Raw genomic sequence first — 14,535 nt, forward strand, 5'->3', positions numbered from 1 at the left:
TGTAGTGTCCTGCATGGAAACTGGTGCATCTGTATCCAGTGCTGTGAAGTGGGTTTCCTATTTCATTGGGGTGTTCTTAAACATTTACGTTAACCTAAATTATGATTCGCCTGTGTGTACAGTGTCAAACAAAAGACTGCTGGGGAAGTGCTCTCTTTCTCTGCCCTAAATTTCAGTTTTGGTTGTGTAAGCGAAAAGTAGAAATCTATGTACAGGAAGTTCTTGTAAATCATCCCTCCTTCACTGATCAATTGGCTCTGATTTTTTGATTTCCGTTTATTTTTGTATGTTTTTATACATATTATGGAACAAAATAACAATTGACTGTACTCTTTTGGCAGGCACTCTTAATATATAAATATCTAAGAATGTACATAAAATTTGTATTAGATATGGCTTCAATGTATGTATATATGAGGTTTATCTATTATAGAATAGATCTTTGTTCATCATTTCACACTGTCTGTTAATATCAATGATGTGGATCATCTAAAAGAGTTACGTACTTGGTCTCCATTTGAATGTTGTCCGTATTGATTGAAATGTCATTTCAGTGTAATTAGCAAAAGCTGCCAAAAACATCACAGTTGGTCACATGACAGACTTGCATTGTGTGTGTACGTTTCAGTGTTTCACTGTCTCAAATTGAACAACAGTGTTTTGGGAACATAAGAAACAACATTTAATGGAATTCAAGGAACTCAAGTGCATTTTTCAATCTGATAATATTACATGCATTACATTCATATTTATTCAGTTATCCAAAGCAACTTATGTGTGAGGAAGACAACATGAGCAGTTCAGTAAAATGAGAAGTGCTGTGATTTACAAGAGAACAGAGAAACGGTGAAAGAATAGTTTGGGGATTTGTTTGTTTGTTTTTTTGTGCATTTTGGGATTCAGTTAAGAATTCATGGAAGAAATCTTGAGATGCTTCTTGATAGCTGCAAGAAACTTGGCTGTTTGTGATTATCTTGATTCAGAATATATTTTTACTTTATTGTACTGTACTGTAATTATTTTACCACAATATTGTCAGATCATATCTTCAATTAAAAATGATATTCCATTGGATTGGGCTGTTTTATTTGTTCTTCACAAACTATTATTTACCCATTCGGGGGAATATTTCCTTTTGTATGATATTTTCCACCTTGCTTAAAGGGATAGTTCACCCAAAAATGAAAATTCTGTCAAGTTTATGACAAATTAAATCTGTTCAGCGTATAAGCAATTGTGTCTCTTCAGAAAATTTGGACTAAACCTCTAAATTCATATGGATTAGTTTTACGATCTCTTTTTGAAGCAGCAAAGTGTTAGTTGTGTAGCTAAAGCAGAAAGCTCTCAGATTTCATAAAAAATATCTTCATTTGTGTTCCGAAGATGAACGAAAGGCTTACGGGTTTGGAACGACATGAGGGCGAGTAAATGATGACACAATTCTCATTTTTTGGAGGTAAACTAACCCTTTAAGAGAAAACATGACCTGCAGGCTTGTAGAGTTATTCTGTTATTCCTCCAGACTAACGCTAGGAGGAGCCCTTCCTCTCTTCGTCTCAGTACGCATGCGCAGACTTCATTCCAACCCCGCTCGAGTCAGAGGAGGGCAGCGCCAGCCAGTTAGCATAGCTACTAGCAATGGCTTTTCATAACAACACCTTTGCTCTTCACTGCTGTCATCTGAACACCATCCACGAGTGTTTCTGCACATAAGGACCTAACCGCCGACAATCAATCCAGCGGACTTGCTTTGTGAAGGAAAGCGCTTTTTTAGTCAGTATGCGATGGGGACAGACAGCTGTGGATTTCTACATGCATCTTTGCAGGCGGCTGCTGCTGAAGCAGAGGATGCTGCTAGGCTAGCGAGCTAGGCCTTTACATCCCATATGAACCCCTCAATACTGCACCAGACAACAACTTGCATTCAAAATAGGAAGGATATTTGCACTTAAATTAGACTTTGGGCGATTCATCAGCTCTCGTTTAGCACCAGACCTCCGGCGACATGTGTGCTTTTGTTTGTTGATAGCTGCTAGCTAGCCGAACATCGAGTAGCCAATCCGCTATCTTGTTAGATTATCGACCAGTGACCAGTTTAATTTCTCCCGGACGGCTTAAGGACAGCAGAAAAACCCGACTGGATTTGGAGAAAGCGAGAACTGCTGTTCGGTTTTGTGTTCATGCTACATTTCAGCAGTGTGAATGTGGGACAAAATGGAGACCCCGAAGATTCTGTACGATTTGGACACGTCTGGGGGCCTAATGGAGGTAAGCCTGTCTGCCCTTCAGCTGTGCCACAAATCACTGCCTTATGCGAGTTATAATACAGGCATATAAGGATTAAATGAATCCGAATGACAGTAAGTTGCAGAATGGACGTGAGTCGCTTTGGTGAGTTTATGCAGAGCTGGGCCTGTAGCAGAAACGTGAACAAAACTTGGCTATATAGCAGCCGAACAGTTTTCACTGGTGAGCTCACGTGACCAGATCTGATTTGACATGGAAAAAGTTTAATGACCTACTCGTAGTTGAATGCAGTGGTCCTGGAGGCCCCCCAGGACTGCACACTCTGGGGGCATCTCTAAACTAACACCCGATTTTACTCCAAAATCTGCAATAGGTGTATCAGATTTGGATTATATCCAGAACCTGCAGTGGTTAGGTTAGAAACACACGTTAAATGTGTGAATAGACTTTCTGTCACTTTAAACACTTCAGGAGGTAACACTGAATGCATACTTAAAATACATTTGCCAATCTGTTCCAGCAAATTCAACAGCTGCTCGCACCTCCACGCTCTGAGGATGGAGAGAAGAGACGCAAACCAGAGAGGGAGACCAGAAGAGGAGGCCGAGCCACAAACCACGACACCTGTGATAGCTGCCGTGAGGGAGGAGATCTGCTCTGCTGCGATCACTGTCCGGCTGCTTTTCACCTGCAGTGCTGGTATGTTTGCAGTGTGTTTTCATATAGTGTCAGGGAGCAACAAAATGAATGGTCCGAGCCAGTTGACTGAAACTTTGTTTGGCTTTGTCTGTATATGTACATGTCTGTTTATGCTGCTGACGTCCCAAAGATATATAAACGTCATAAAGATATTTATCTGGTTGGAGGGTGATTTGTGGTAGTATTGGAAGTTCTAGTTAGAGTGGTTAGTAATGGTTTGCACCGTATACCGCTCTTTTTTAGCAAAAGTGTTTATGAATTTATAGCTGTCAACATAATATTAAATGGAAAAAAACACATGACAGTTCTAAAGTTTAGACAGTGATTTTGTGAAATACTACAATTTAAAATACTTTAATGTAGCCTATTTTAAAGTGTAATTCATTTTGTTTTATTTTATGCACACCACTTCCTCTTCCAAAAAAGGGCTTAGAAAAGGACATTTAGAAGTCTTTTGTTCACTGACAGCTTGAGCTAAAGTATTAATGCGCATTTACCCAAATGACGAAGAAGTAATTGATGCCTACGGGGTTTTTTCTTTTTTTCTTTTTTCTGTTTAGTTGCCCTCATCTACATCTCGTGTAAAAATACATTCCTCTCATTCTGCAGGCTCAGCTGTGTCTTATAATCTCTTATCATGGATGTTTTGTTTGGATGGAGTTACTCCTGCCTCATTTCATTTGATAGCTGTTTAACGTTTGTTTTCTGCCATGTCCTATTAAGCAAACTCTTAGTTTTTACTGCTATTGTCTTGTGCTTATCACTGAGGGGAAGTAAATGTATTGTTATTCAACAACTCTGCCCTGATTTGTTCGGCTGTGCTTCACATTAAATTGATCCAGCTTTTCTCTTGGCTGATGTAATATAGAAGAAAACAAGCTAGTCTACAGTGACTGTATGACAAAGAAAAAAAAAATTGTTTATATATTTGTGACATCAATCATCATTACATATTACAATGAGTCCTTGTGGTTCAGCCTGTTTTAACTTGTAGATTTGTGAGACCCAAACAGTTTCAGTGTGATTGCAGCATTGGGTTTTTTTGTTTGTTTGTTTGTTTTGTTTTTTTGCATCTAGGACATTGAATAAAACCTGTGATCTTTCACTATTTTTCATGCGAAAATTAAGCTTTTTTTATTACCACATAGAGTTTACATAAATTTTAAAATTTAATATTAAAGTTAAAATTACATCTGCTGTTAAAATTAAAGTGCTGTGTTTCTGAGTATATCCAGATTTGTGAAAGAAATGTCATTCTTCACAGTAATCCGCCTTTGAGCAGAGAGATGCTGCCCCCTGGTGACTGGATGTGTCATCGCTGCAGCGTGCGCAAAAAGGTTGGTGCAGTCATATTTGCCCTTGCTTTGTCTTTATCTTTGCACATTTAGCAGGTTTTTTCAAAAATGGTCTTTGGTGGTGGCAGACGAACAGGGTCATCTAAAATCTAAAAAAAAAAAAAAACAGTACAAAGTACCTTAGCCACATGAACTGTGAGCCCAGTACTGACAATAAATCCAAAATTAATGCCAAAAAACAGTTTGTAATATTAACTTATCCTATTTATTCATAAAAAAAAAATAATCACTGTCAGGACAGATCATAAAACAAAATGCTGAGTACTATTATATATTTAAGTAAGTAATAAAATGAACAACAAAGTAACACGTTACATAGAAAAAGTGGCAGGTCTGATATTTTGCATTTACACTCCAAGATCATTTGCACAGCATTTGGATTCAATCGCGCATTTAAATATGGTTGTCAATCCAGAAACTTTGAAATGTGTAGTTAGCAGTATGAAAAATATATATTATGTACAGAAAGCGAGCAAAGATCGCTGCTATTATAATCACGGAAGCTGTCAATTACAACGTGAGGTAAACAAAGCTGCACTCTTGCGAAATCTCCGGTTATAATCAATGAAGTTGTCTACGCTGTGCAGTGAATCTTTTATTGACGTGTTTATACCTTGGTTATAATGAAATGATTTGCGAGCATGCAAAAATCACGCTGAAAAAAGTCAAAAAGTCTGCCGTATTGAGTGGTGTTTAGTGGATTCTGACTGACTTAAACACATCTGATTGGCCATTGCATTCACGCACTCAACAGATATGTCTGTGATTGGCTACAAAGATCAACGCTGCAAAAACACATTGTAAATAGAAACCTTTGATGCTCTTCACAGAGCGCTTGCACAAACACTCACGGGAGCGTTTTAAAGCAGCCAGCTCTCAACAGGTACTGGTGCTGCAGAACGGCAGGTATTGTCACATTCAATTATCAAATAGATCTTTGTTGGAACAAAGATTAGTTTTGGCGGCTGCCAAAATACTTTCAATGCCGGAAACACCCTGCACATATAATAATTTCTTGAGGAAGACACAAAATGCATGCCTTCTTCACAAAGGATATAATCCCAATAAAAAAAAAATCCAATGGCGACGAGGCAAGAGAAAAGTTAATCATAAGTAAACTTGCATTTCATTCAATGCTTAAAGTATAAATAAAAATAAATGTCAAATCAAAAAGAATAATTTTACTCGACATTTGTATGTTTTTTTTTTTAATGCTTATTAGAGTATTGCACATTTTGCATCTCTCCTTTGTTTGACACACACATTTCAGGTCTTGAAATCTCTATGAATGAGCTGGTGAACTGAATCAGGTGTGTTTAATTAAAGAGACAAGCAAAACATGCAGTGTTGGTGAGGCACCAGGAATGTGGTTGGGAACCCCTGCTTTAGCTTAGCAGCATGTTAACTGTTGCCTTAGCAACCTTGCTTACTAGTTTTAGGACAGAGCTATACAGTATAATTTTCTGGTTCTCTAGAAGCGTGAGCAGAAGGCAGAGCAGGTGAACGGGGCGTTAGAGCGGCAGCTGTCCAAGCGGTCCTCCTCCCCTGCAGCAGAGCTGGAGCTGGGAACGCTGCGTCTGGACGGACTGCCCTCTGCCGCGTCAGGAGGCCTGAGGCTCGCTGTCGCGCAGGTCCGTCTTCTCGAGCGCCGCACGAGTAGCCGTCCTGGAACGCCCACTTCCAATGCATCCACTGACACGCCAACACCATCGGAACACAATGACGTGGACGAGGACCTGATGGACGTTGAAGAGGAAGTGCACTGCTCCGAGTCTGAGAGTGCCACACCTCGCCTGAAGAAACCTTTTCAGCTGCTGATCGCTGCGGCCATGGAGAGAAACCCCACACAGTTCCAGCTGCCCAGTGAGCTTACGTGCACCACTTCACTGCCAGGTGAGACTCGCCCACACTTTTGTGCTGTGTGTTGTTTAAGTGTGCTTTGAGTAACTCTTAGTGTATGTGTGTGTGTATCTACAGGCAGCAGTAAGCGTAGAAGGAAAGAGGAGGCAATAGGCAAGAATGTAAAGAGGCCACAACATGAGCTGGATCCCAGTGGGCTGGTCCCTCTGCCAGTGAAAGTGTGCTTCACCTGTGGCAAGTAAGAAACATTATAGACAGTTTTATGCATATATGTGTGTGTGTGTGTATATGTGTGTGTATATGTGTGTATATATATATATATATAAAAACACACATATATTGAGGCCTATCAGGTATAGTACATGGCAAATTTCTTCAAGGAAAAAAATGTATCAACTAATGCTAAACTATACAGGGAACCCCAGTTGATACATTACTGTAATATTAAATGGGTAACACTTCAGTTTAGGGTCCAATTCTCACTATTAACTAGTTGCTTATTAGCATGCATATTACTAGGATATTGGCTGTTTATTACTACTTATTAAGCACATATTAATGCCTTATTCTACATGACCTTATTCTACATCCCTTAATCCTACCAAATACCTAAAATTAACAACTACCTTACTAACTATTAATAAGCAGTAATTGAGGCAAATGTTGTAGTGAATAGTTAATAGTGAGAACTGGACCCTAATCTAAACTGTGGCCATTAAAGTTTAAAATTAACTGATTAGTATAGGCTACTTACATTTAAATTACACACAATAATGTTCTAAAATACATTTTTAATGGCATAATTATGTTTCTACTTGTAATTTTAATATAAACATTTAAATAGTGGCTGTCATAAAAACATGACAGACTTATTCCAACATACATGAAATATCAAAGAACAGGTTAAGTAAAAATACAATAGATATGCAATAGTGCATATATTTAGCGAAATGCTCCTCTCTAGAGTTCACTTTTCTAGCTGACTATGAGTTTTGAATGGCTTTTATGAGTTAAATGTAACATTACGTGAAATTGTTCTCAAACTGTTTCATTCACGTCTTTCCACGGTTGAAACGCTGATTGAGCGATTATGAGACATGATACAGATTTCGGTAAGTTGTACTGTATCTTTCAACATTCCTTCTGATGTTCGTTCACGTTTATTTCGTGCTGTAACTAGTAGTAAAGAGGAAGAGATGATCGTTTCATGTGCCGCTTGAACTGAGGCGCTACAGCGATCTGTCACAACACATTAAAGAGTGCCAAAACGGTATTTATATTATTTGAATTTCCTAATAAAGTTGACAGAATTTGTAAGCTGAGACTTTCACACTATCCCCTGGTTTCACAGACTAAAGATGCATGTTTGAGCTGTTTTAACTGAAAGCAACTTGCACTGGCATATCTTAAAATATGTCAGTGCCATTGTTTTGTCTCAAGATGCACACCAGTAATGTCTTTTTTTTTTTTTTTTTTTTAAAGGCATGTTTATAAAAGCTACTAAAATGTCCTAATTGAACTAAGACTAACAAATCCTGGCTTAGTTTTAAGCCCTGTCTGTGAAACCAGTCCAATATGTAATAATGCATAAAGCTTATAGCGATTTATTGGTTGGGAGGACCAATACAATGTTCCGTTTATTAATCAAATGAAAACTTCAAAATGAGAATTGATTAAAATTGAAAAAAAACAATATTTGTTTTCAGAATGGTATTGTTACTGTTAACAATCATTTTCGTTAATTTAAATATTTATTAGATGAAGAAAAAATTATTATTATTGAAAACTTTAAAAACAACACTGAAAATTAGACCTGTTGCTTTGGCAACTAAGTTGAAGTACTAAAATTACTAAAAGTAAAATGTGAATTTTTAAAAAAAAAATTAAAGACAAATAGAAATACTTAAAAAAAAAAAACAAAAAAAACCAAAACGCTAATAAAAAATCACATGCATTTAATAACAAAATTACTAAAACTTATACTAAAATTAAAAAGAACTGAAAATATAGCAATAAAAGCAAATTCAAGATATTTGTAAATACTGTATTAGTGTATATAAATATTAAAATAACACTGACCCAGTATTTGAATACACATGTAACCCAAATGGAATCACATATTGATTGTTGTCAGTATTGTTGCACAGTGCATCAGGTTCTCTGTCTCTCGTCTTGCTCCATAGGAGCTGCAGGGTGGCTCCTCTGATCCAGTGTGATTACTGTGCACTCCTGTTCCATATGGACTGCCTGGACCCCCCTCTCACTGCTATGCCCACTGGGAGATGGATGTGTCCCAACCATGTAGAGCACATGGTGGTGAGTGGCTCATCTTTGATCAGTTGTTCATGTTAGGCCTGTCTCACAAGGCGCTTATTATTTTGGAACCAATAACAACAGATTACTGTTTTTTTTTGTTTGTTTTTTTTTTCTCTGTTCACTTTGTGTTATATTTGTGTCACGTTTAAGTAGTAATATTTCAACTATTTTTTTTCTTTACTTTTGGTTATTTGTGATTAATGAAATCACTCTTCTTAAATGACGGACTATAAAATGAAGAAGTTGTTTATTTCCATTCTAGCTAAACCAAAAGAATGTGACCCTCAGCACACGTTGCCAGCTTTTCGATCAGTTCCAGGACCGATTGTCCCAGCACGCAGTCAAAGTGGACTTCCTGCGATGGGTTCACCGCCAACACCATCCCAACCGCAGAGGTGTCCGCCACATCAAGAAAAAGACATTGAAGGTGGAGTAACATGGTTTTTAGTGTTACCGCAGTCCTTGAAAAACTGGAAATACCAAGGGATTTCACAAGTGTGTTTACCAGGCCTTCTATGTAAGATGACAATAATAATAATAATGATAAAATATATAGTATATATTGACAGTAGAAACTTAAATGGCCTGTTAAATGGCTTAAATTCACAAATTCATTAATTTTTTTTTTTTTTTTTTTTTTGGTGAAAAATTAATTTCATCAAGGATGCATTTAATTGATCAAAGCGGCAGTAAATACATTTGTTACAAAATCTTTTTGAATTTTCTATCCTAAAAAAAACAATTTTCACAAAAATATTAAGCAGCACAACTGTTTTCAGCACTGATAATAAGAAGAAATGTTTCTTGAGCACCAAATCAACATATTAGAATGATTTCTGTAGGATCATGTGATACTGAAGACTAGAGTAATGATGCAGAAAATTCAGCTTTGTCATCACAGAAATAAATTACATTAAAATAGAAAATAGTTATTTTAATTCTTGTAATTCTGTTTGACAATATTACTGTTTTTGTATGTATTTTTGATTAAATAAATGTAGCCTTGGTGCGCAAAAGAAACTTCTTTCCAAAACATTTGGAAGAACTTACTGACCCTAAGCTTTTGAAGATTAATGTATGTTTTAGTCATGCTCAGTTCCACTTTATTTGGCTAGAAATCACTCTTGTGAGTGTGATCTCTATAAAATTACTTAAAAAGAATCCTAAATTGCTGGAAAAATCAGGTAATTTCAGCAAAGGTACCTTTACATAGACAGTAGTTTTAATTTATGACTCTTGTCACTTGATGTGTTCATAGGTCCCCAATGCCATTAAAAGTCACTACCAAAACCCCCCTGTGCTGATGGATCAAATGGGCCTTCGCAATGGAGAGTTGGTCACGAATAATTTCATGGAACAAGAATGTTCTTCTTCTACCCAACATTTAACCAGCGAAGAAGAACAAGAGGAGGTAAATGCACTGTATAAAGTGTTTGTATAACAAACGTAACTGCCTGTTACATAAATATGACTGCAAAAGGATTCTGTACCATTCAGGGGTTTTTTTTTCCTTTCCGCAGTGGCTTCGTCATGTCATTGCACTTCAGTGCAGTATTATGAAACATTTATCTGCTAAGCAGATGTCATCTTCCCTCCGGGGCTCAGAGCTGACTGATATATCAGACATGAAGATGCAGGAGTGTATGGAGACACAGGAGCTCAGCGGTACACCTATTGGCCCCCAGGGGGCCCTTCTGCTGCCCTCTCCGGCACCCAAACAGCCCGAAAGCTGCCGAGAAAGATCTTGTCAAAGTGATTCTGACAGTCAAGCGGAAAAGGGCACAGGAGTGAACGGGCCGGTGGTGTGTGAGGGTGTAACCTGCATGACAGCTGAAACCCCACACAGGCCCAGCAGCCCCTCTAGACTACAGACTCCACTCTCAGAACCAGCCCTGCCCAACCATGTAGACATAAAGACTGAGAGCAGCAGTCCCCTCAGCTCCTGTATGCAGAGAGATACTCCTTCATCTACCGCGTCTGCCCATCATCACAGCTCAGCTGTAGGGAACTCCTCCTCGGGGACGAACAGCAGCTTGTCATCTCAAGCTAAAGGTATTTGAACCTACATACTCATTTACATAACTTTATACATATATTATTTACCTATGCTCTAGAATTAAGTCCCCTTCTGAGTATCAGATTCGTTGTACACTACCAGTCAAAAGTTTGGAAACATTTACTATTTTTAATGTTTTTGAACGAAGTCTCATATGCTCATTAAGGCTGCATTTATTTCATAATACATACAGAAAAAACAATAATATTTTGAAATATTATTACAATTTAAAATTATGGTTTTCTATTTTAATATACTTTAAAATATAATTTATTTCTGTGATGCAAAGCTGAATTGTCAGCATCATTACTCCAGTCTTCAGTGTCACATGATCCTTCAGAAATCATTGTAATATGCTGATTTATTATCAATGTTGGAAACAGTTGTACTGCTTAATATTATTTTATAACCTGTGATACTTTTTCAGGATTCTTTGAATAAAAAGTTAACAAATATCAGCATTTATTTAAAATAGAAATCTTTTGTAACAATATACACTACCGTTCAAAAGTTTGGGGTCAGTAATTTTTTTTTTTTTTTTGAAAGAAATTAATACTTTTATTCAGCACGGATGTGTTAAATTGTTAAAAAGGGATAGTAAAGATTTTTTATTGTTAGAAAAGATTTATATTTTGAATAAATGCTGTTCTTTTTAACCTTTTTATTCAGTGAATCCTGAAAAAAGTATCACAGGTTCCAAAAAAATATTAAGCAACACAACTGTTTTCAACATTGATAATAACTGAGTATCAAATCAGCATATTAGAATGATTGCTGAAGGATCATGTGACACTAAAGACTGGAGTAATGTAATATATTATTATATTTTAAAGTATATTAAAATAGAAAACCATAATTTTAAATTGTAATAATATTTCACAATATTATTGATTTTTCTGTATGTATTATGAAATAAATGCAGCCTTAATGAGCATAAGAGACTTTGTTCAAAAACATTAAAAATAGTAATGTTTCCAAACTTTTGACTGGTAGTGTATGTATCCTGCAATTGTTAAAAACTGAATCAAGGAAAATCTGAATCTGAAAATGTAGTTCTATACATCTGAGACTGAATTGGAGTTTTAAGATTGGAGATTTTTCAGTCCACAAAAATTCATATTTATGTCTTGTTTTTTTCAGAGAACAAAGTGAGCCCTGATGCAATGTCTGTTGGGAAAGGCTCAACGCTCCCCTCCTCCATAGGCAGCTTATACAGCTACATCAAGAATGTGGTTCAAGGCGATGCAGGTAAGATTTCAACATCAACCAGAAATGACTCTGGCCCTCTATCCACCTGGTATTAAGATGCATTTTTGTCGATCGGATCACAAGTGGATGACGCTAAATACAGGTGTAAACGGTGTGTAAAACGCTTTGAGCTTGTCCACTTTCGACCACTTCCAGAGGTAGTCGAAAACGCATTAGATTGCTTTCGTAGTGGAAATTCTCATGTGTTCGAATAGCCACTAAAGACTGCCTGCTCGCATAACGCATAAACATTATGGGAAGCGCGCTAGCCAGACGGGATTTAAACTTTGTCAGCTGAATACCCAAGTTTGGTTTGAAGATGAAAAACGTACCAAGCACAATGTTCTCTCACCATTCCTGATTTCAAACACGCACTCATCGCGTTCAGTAAGCAAAAGCTGCTGCTCTCTGTATGTTTTTCCGTAGTCTCCAGTTCGCGTTCATATGTAAATTGTGCGAGCTTATTTCGTCCATTAGATTGAAAGATCTGAAAAACCCATACATTTAACCGCCCATAGAGACTCCCCTCGAAGAAATCAGCACAGAAGTTGTTGAAGTAAACAAAAGAGACAGATTAAAAAAATACCAGGTGGAAACGGGTATGTCTCTCTCTCGTCCACTTGTGATCCGATCAACTAAAACGTATCATAATACCAGGTGGAAACAGGGCCTCTGTTTATGAATCTGCTTTTCACGGGCATAACAGAACTCATTTTTAAATTAAACCATTCTTTCCCAGTAGAAATAATTTTGCACTGGTTCTGAGGAATGAAATTCTTTCTTTCTCCGTGTTGTAGAAGTGGACATGAATAAGCTGGATGAGGAGTTGATCAGACTTCTGGCCTGGCAGAGGATCCAGCAGCTGTTATCTCCCAAATCTCTTCAACCCTCGAGTAAATGTGGGATTCCTCCAGCCGTCACTGCCTCTCTGCCCAAACCCTCCCCACACACAGACGGTAACAAAACTCGCTCATCACATCATGTTGAGGCTGTTCTAACGGCCTCTCCAATCATAATGTAGCAAGTCTTTCCTCTTTTCCAGTACAAAAAAGGGACGTGCAAGCTCGAGCAGTACTGTGTCCTTTAACAGGAAAAGGAGCAGCTGTCAACATGTGCTATAGGACTCTGTACATAGGAACAGGTACGGTTTGCAACAAGCAATGTAAACAAGATTGCTTTATTTTGAAGTTTCATCATTGATGGTTTTACATTTTTTTTTCAGGTGCTGAAATGGACGTGTGCCTTACAAACTACGGTCATTGCAATTATGTTTCTGGGAAACATGCCTGCATCTTTTATGATGAAGTGAGTGAAATCTAGTATGCCTCATTAAAGGCTCTTGGGAAGCTCATTTTAATGTAATTGTCCAGATTTAACAGATTTATCAATTTTATTTAATCTCTCATAGAACACGAAGCATTATGAGCTTCTGAACTACAGTGAGCATGGGACAACTGTAGACAATGTGCTTTACTCATGTGACTTCTCTGACAAACCGAACATCACTTCACCCAGTGGGCTCGCGTCCAAAGTACAAAACAGCATCAGTGAGTACCGCCCGCATCTTGTTTTTGTAATGCATTATATGATTGTCATAATGCGTTGTATCTCATATGGTAAATCTGCAGGAGGCAACAGGTCAAGGAAGAATCTGGGGGAGGTGTGTGCGGAGGCAGTGCTGATGCCCGTAGGTGCTATGATGAGCAGCCAGGCTCAAGGAGGACCCAAGTCCCCCTGCAACTGTAAAGCCAGCAGCTCCAGCCTGATAGGGGGCAGCGGAGCCGGCTGGGAGGGCACCGCATTGCTTCACCACAGCAGCTGCATCAAAGTGGGCTGCATGCAGTTCCTATTCAGCATCACAGAGTTTACTAGCAACCAACCCAAAAAAGAGGAGGCATCCACCACCGTTATTCAGGAAGAGACTGAAGTGGTTGACGCACAGACTCCCAAACTCCACCAAATGCCAGTGCTACAGTCCAAGTCTGTATCATAACCCATCCTCTTCTTAAACACGATGGACCGTAAATGCAATTTGGATAGAGGAACTTTGATAATGCGGTTAATTCATTCATTTGTACTTTGGGTGCTGGGTGTTACGGACAAAGTGTTTGCACATTACATTTCTATCATTTTTTTTTTTTTATATGCAAAACCTTTTGACTGAGAAGCAGATGTTCAATTTTTTTTTTTTTTTTTTTTCCCTAAACCTCTCTTGTGACACTACACCCTGTATACTTTGTGTCAGTACAAGAGGTTTTTATGTACTCTTTTGAACAATATATTTACTCCAAAATATTTTATTTTGTTATAAAAATGTATTGTTCCTTTTTCTGCAGTTTTTGCACACTAGGTAACTATATGCAGAAGTGCATACATGTGCAAATACCTTTGTAGGATTTATTAGCAGAATCATTGATCGTTCTAGTTTTCTTCTGGAACTGTCCGTTTCTCTGTAGTGTTAGAGCCTCTACAGCCTTGGTTGTGAAGTTCATTTGTGTATAAAGCTAGTTGTTCAACTAAAATTGTCTCTTTTGGTCATGTACATGTGACTGAAGTGTCATTTTGTCAGCAAGAAAACGTCTGACATGTATGTCATTACATTGTAAATATATAAAGATTTTTAAATAACAGACCATTTTATGATTTTTGTGTATATTAAAATAAATTCATTTACCTACACTTCTGTTGTTTAAAATCTGTATGAATTTCTTCTGTGGAACACAAAAGAATATATCTTGAAGAATGTTGGTAACA

The 14,535-nt window shown here is 37.6% G+C and overlaps 1 protein-coding gene across 1 annotated transcript; it reads left to right on the forward strand.

Moving 5' to 3' along the window:
- Positions 1 to 1,544: 1,544 nt before the first annotated feature.
- Positions 1,545 to 14,411, forward strand: phf12b (PHD finger protein 12b). The gene is made up of 15 exons (XM_051862423.1): positions 1,545 to 2,268; positions 2,768 to 2,946; positions 4,211 to 4,283; positions 5,777 to 6,194; positions 6,279 to 6,399; positions 8,345 to 8,477; positions 8,740 to 8,904; positions 9,736 to 9,888; positions 9,998 to 10,529; positions 11,674 to 11,781; positions 12,579 to 12,737; positions 12,824 to 12,922; positions 13,004 to 13,086; positions 13,190 to 13,328; positions 13,410 to 14,411. Exons 1-15 carry the CDS (start codon positions 2,203 to 2,205, stop codon positions 13,772 to 13,774), a joined length of 2,793 nt encoding a protein of 930 aa, XP_051718383.1. The 5' UTR covers positions 1,545 to 2,202; the 3' UTR covers positions 13,775 to 14,411.
- The last annotated feature ends 124 nt before the right edge of the window (positions 14,412 to 14,535 follow it).

The sequence above is a fragment of the Ctenopharyngodon idella genome, chromosome 15 (genome assembly GCF_019924925.1).
Source record: "Ctenopharyngodon idella isolate HZGC_01 chromosome 15, HZGC01, whole genome shotgun sequence".
Taxonomy (NCBI): Eukaryota; Metazoa; Chordata; class Actinopteri; order Cypriniformes; family Xenocyprididae; genus Ctenopharyngodon; species Ctenopharyngodon idella.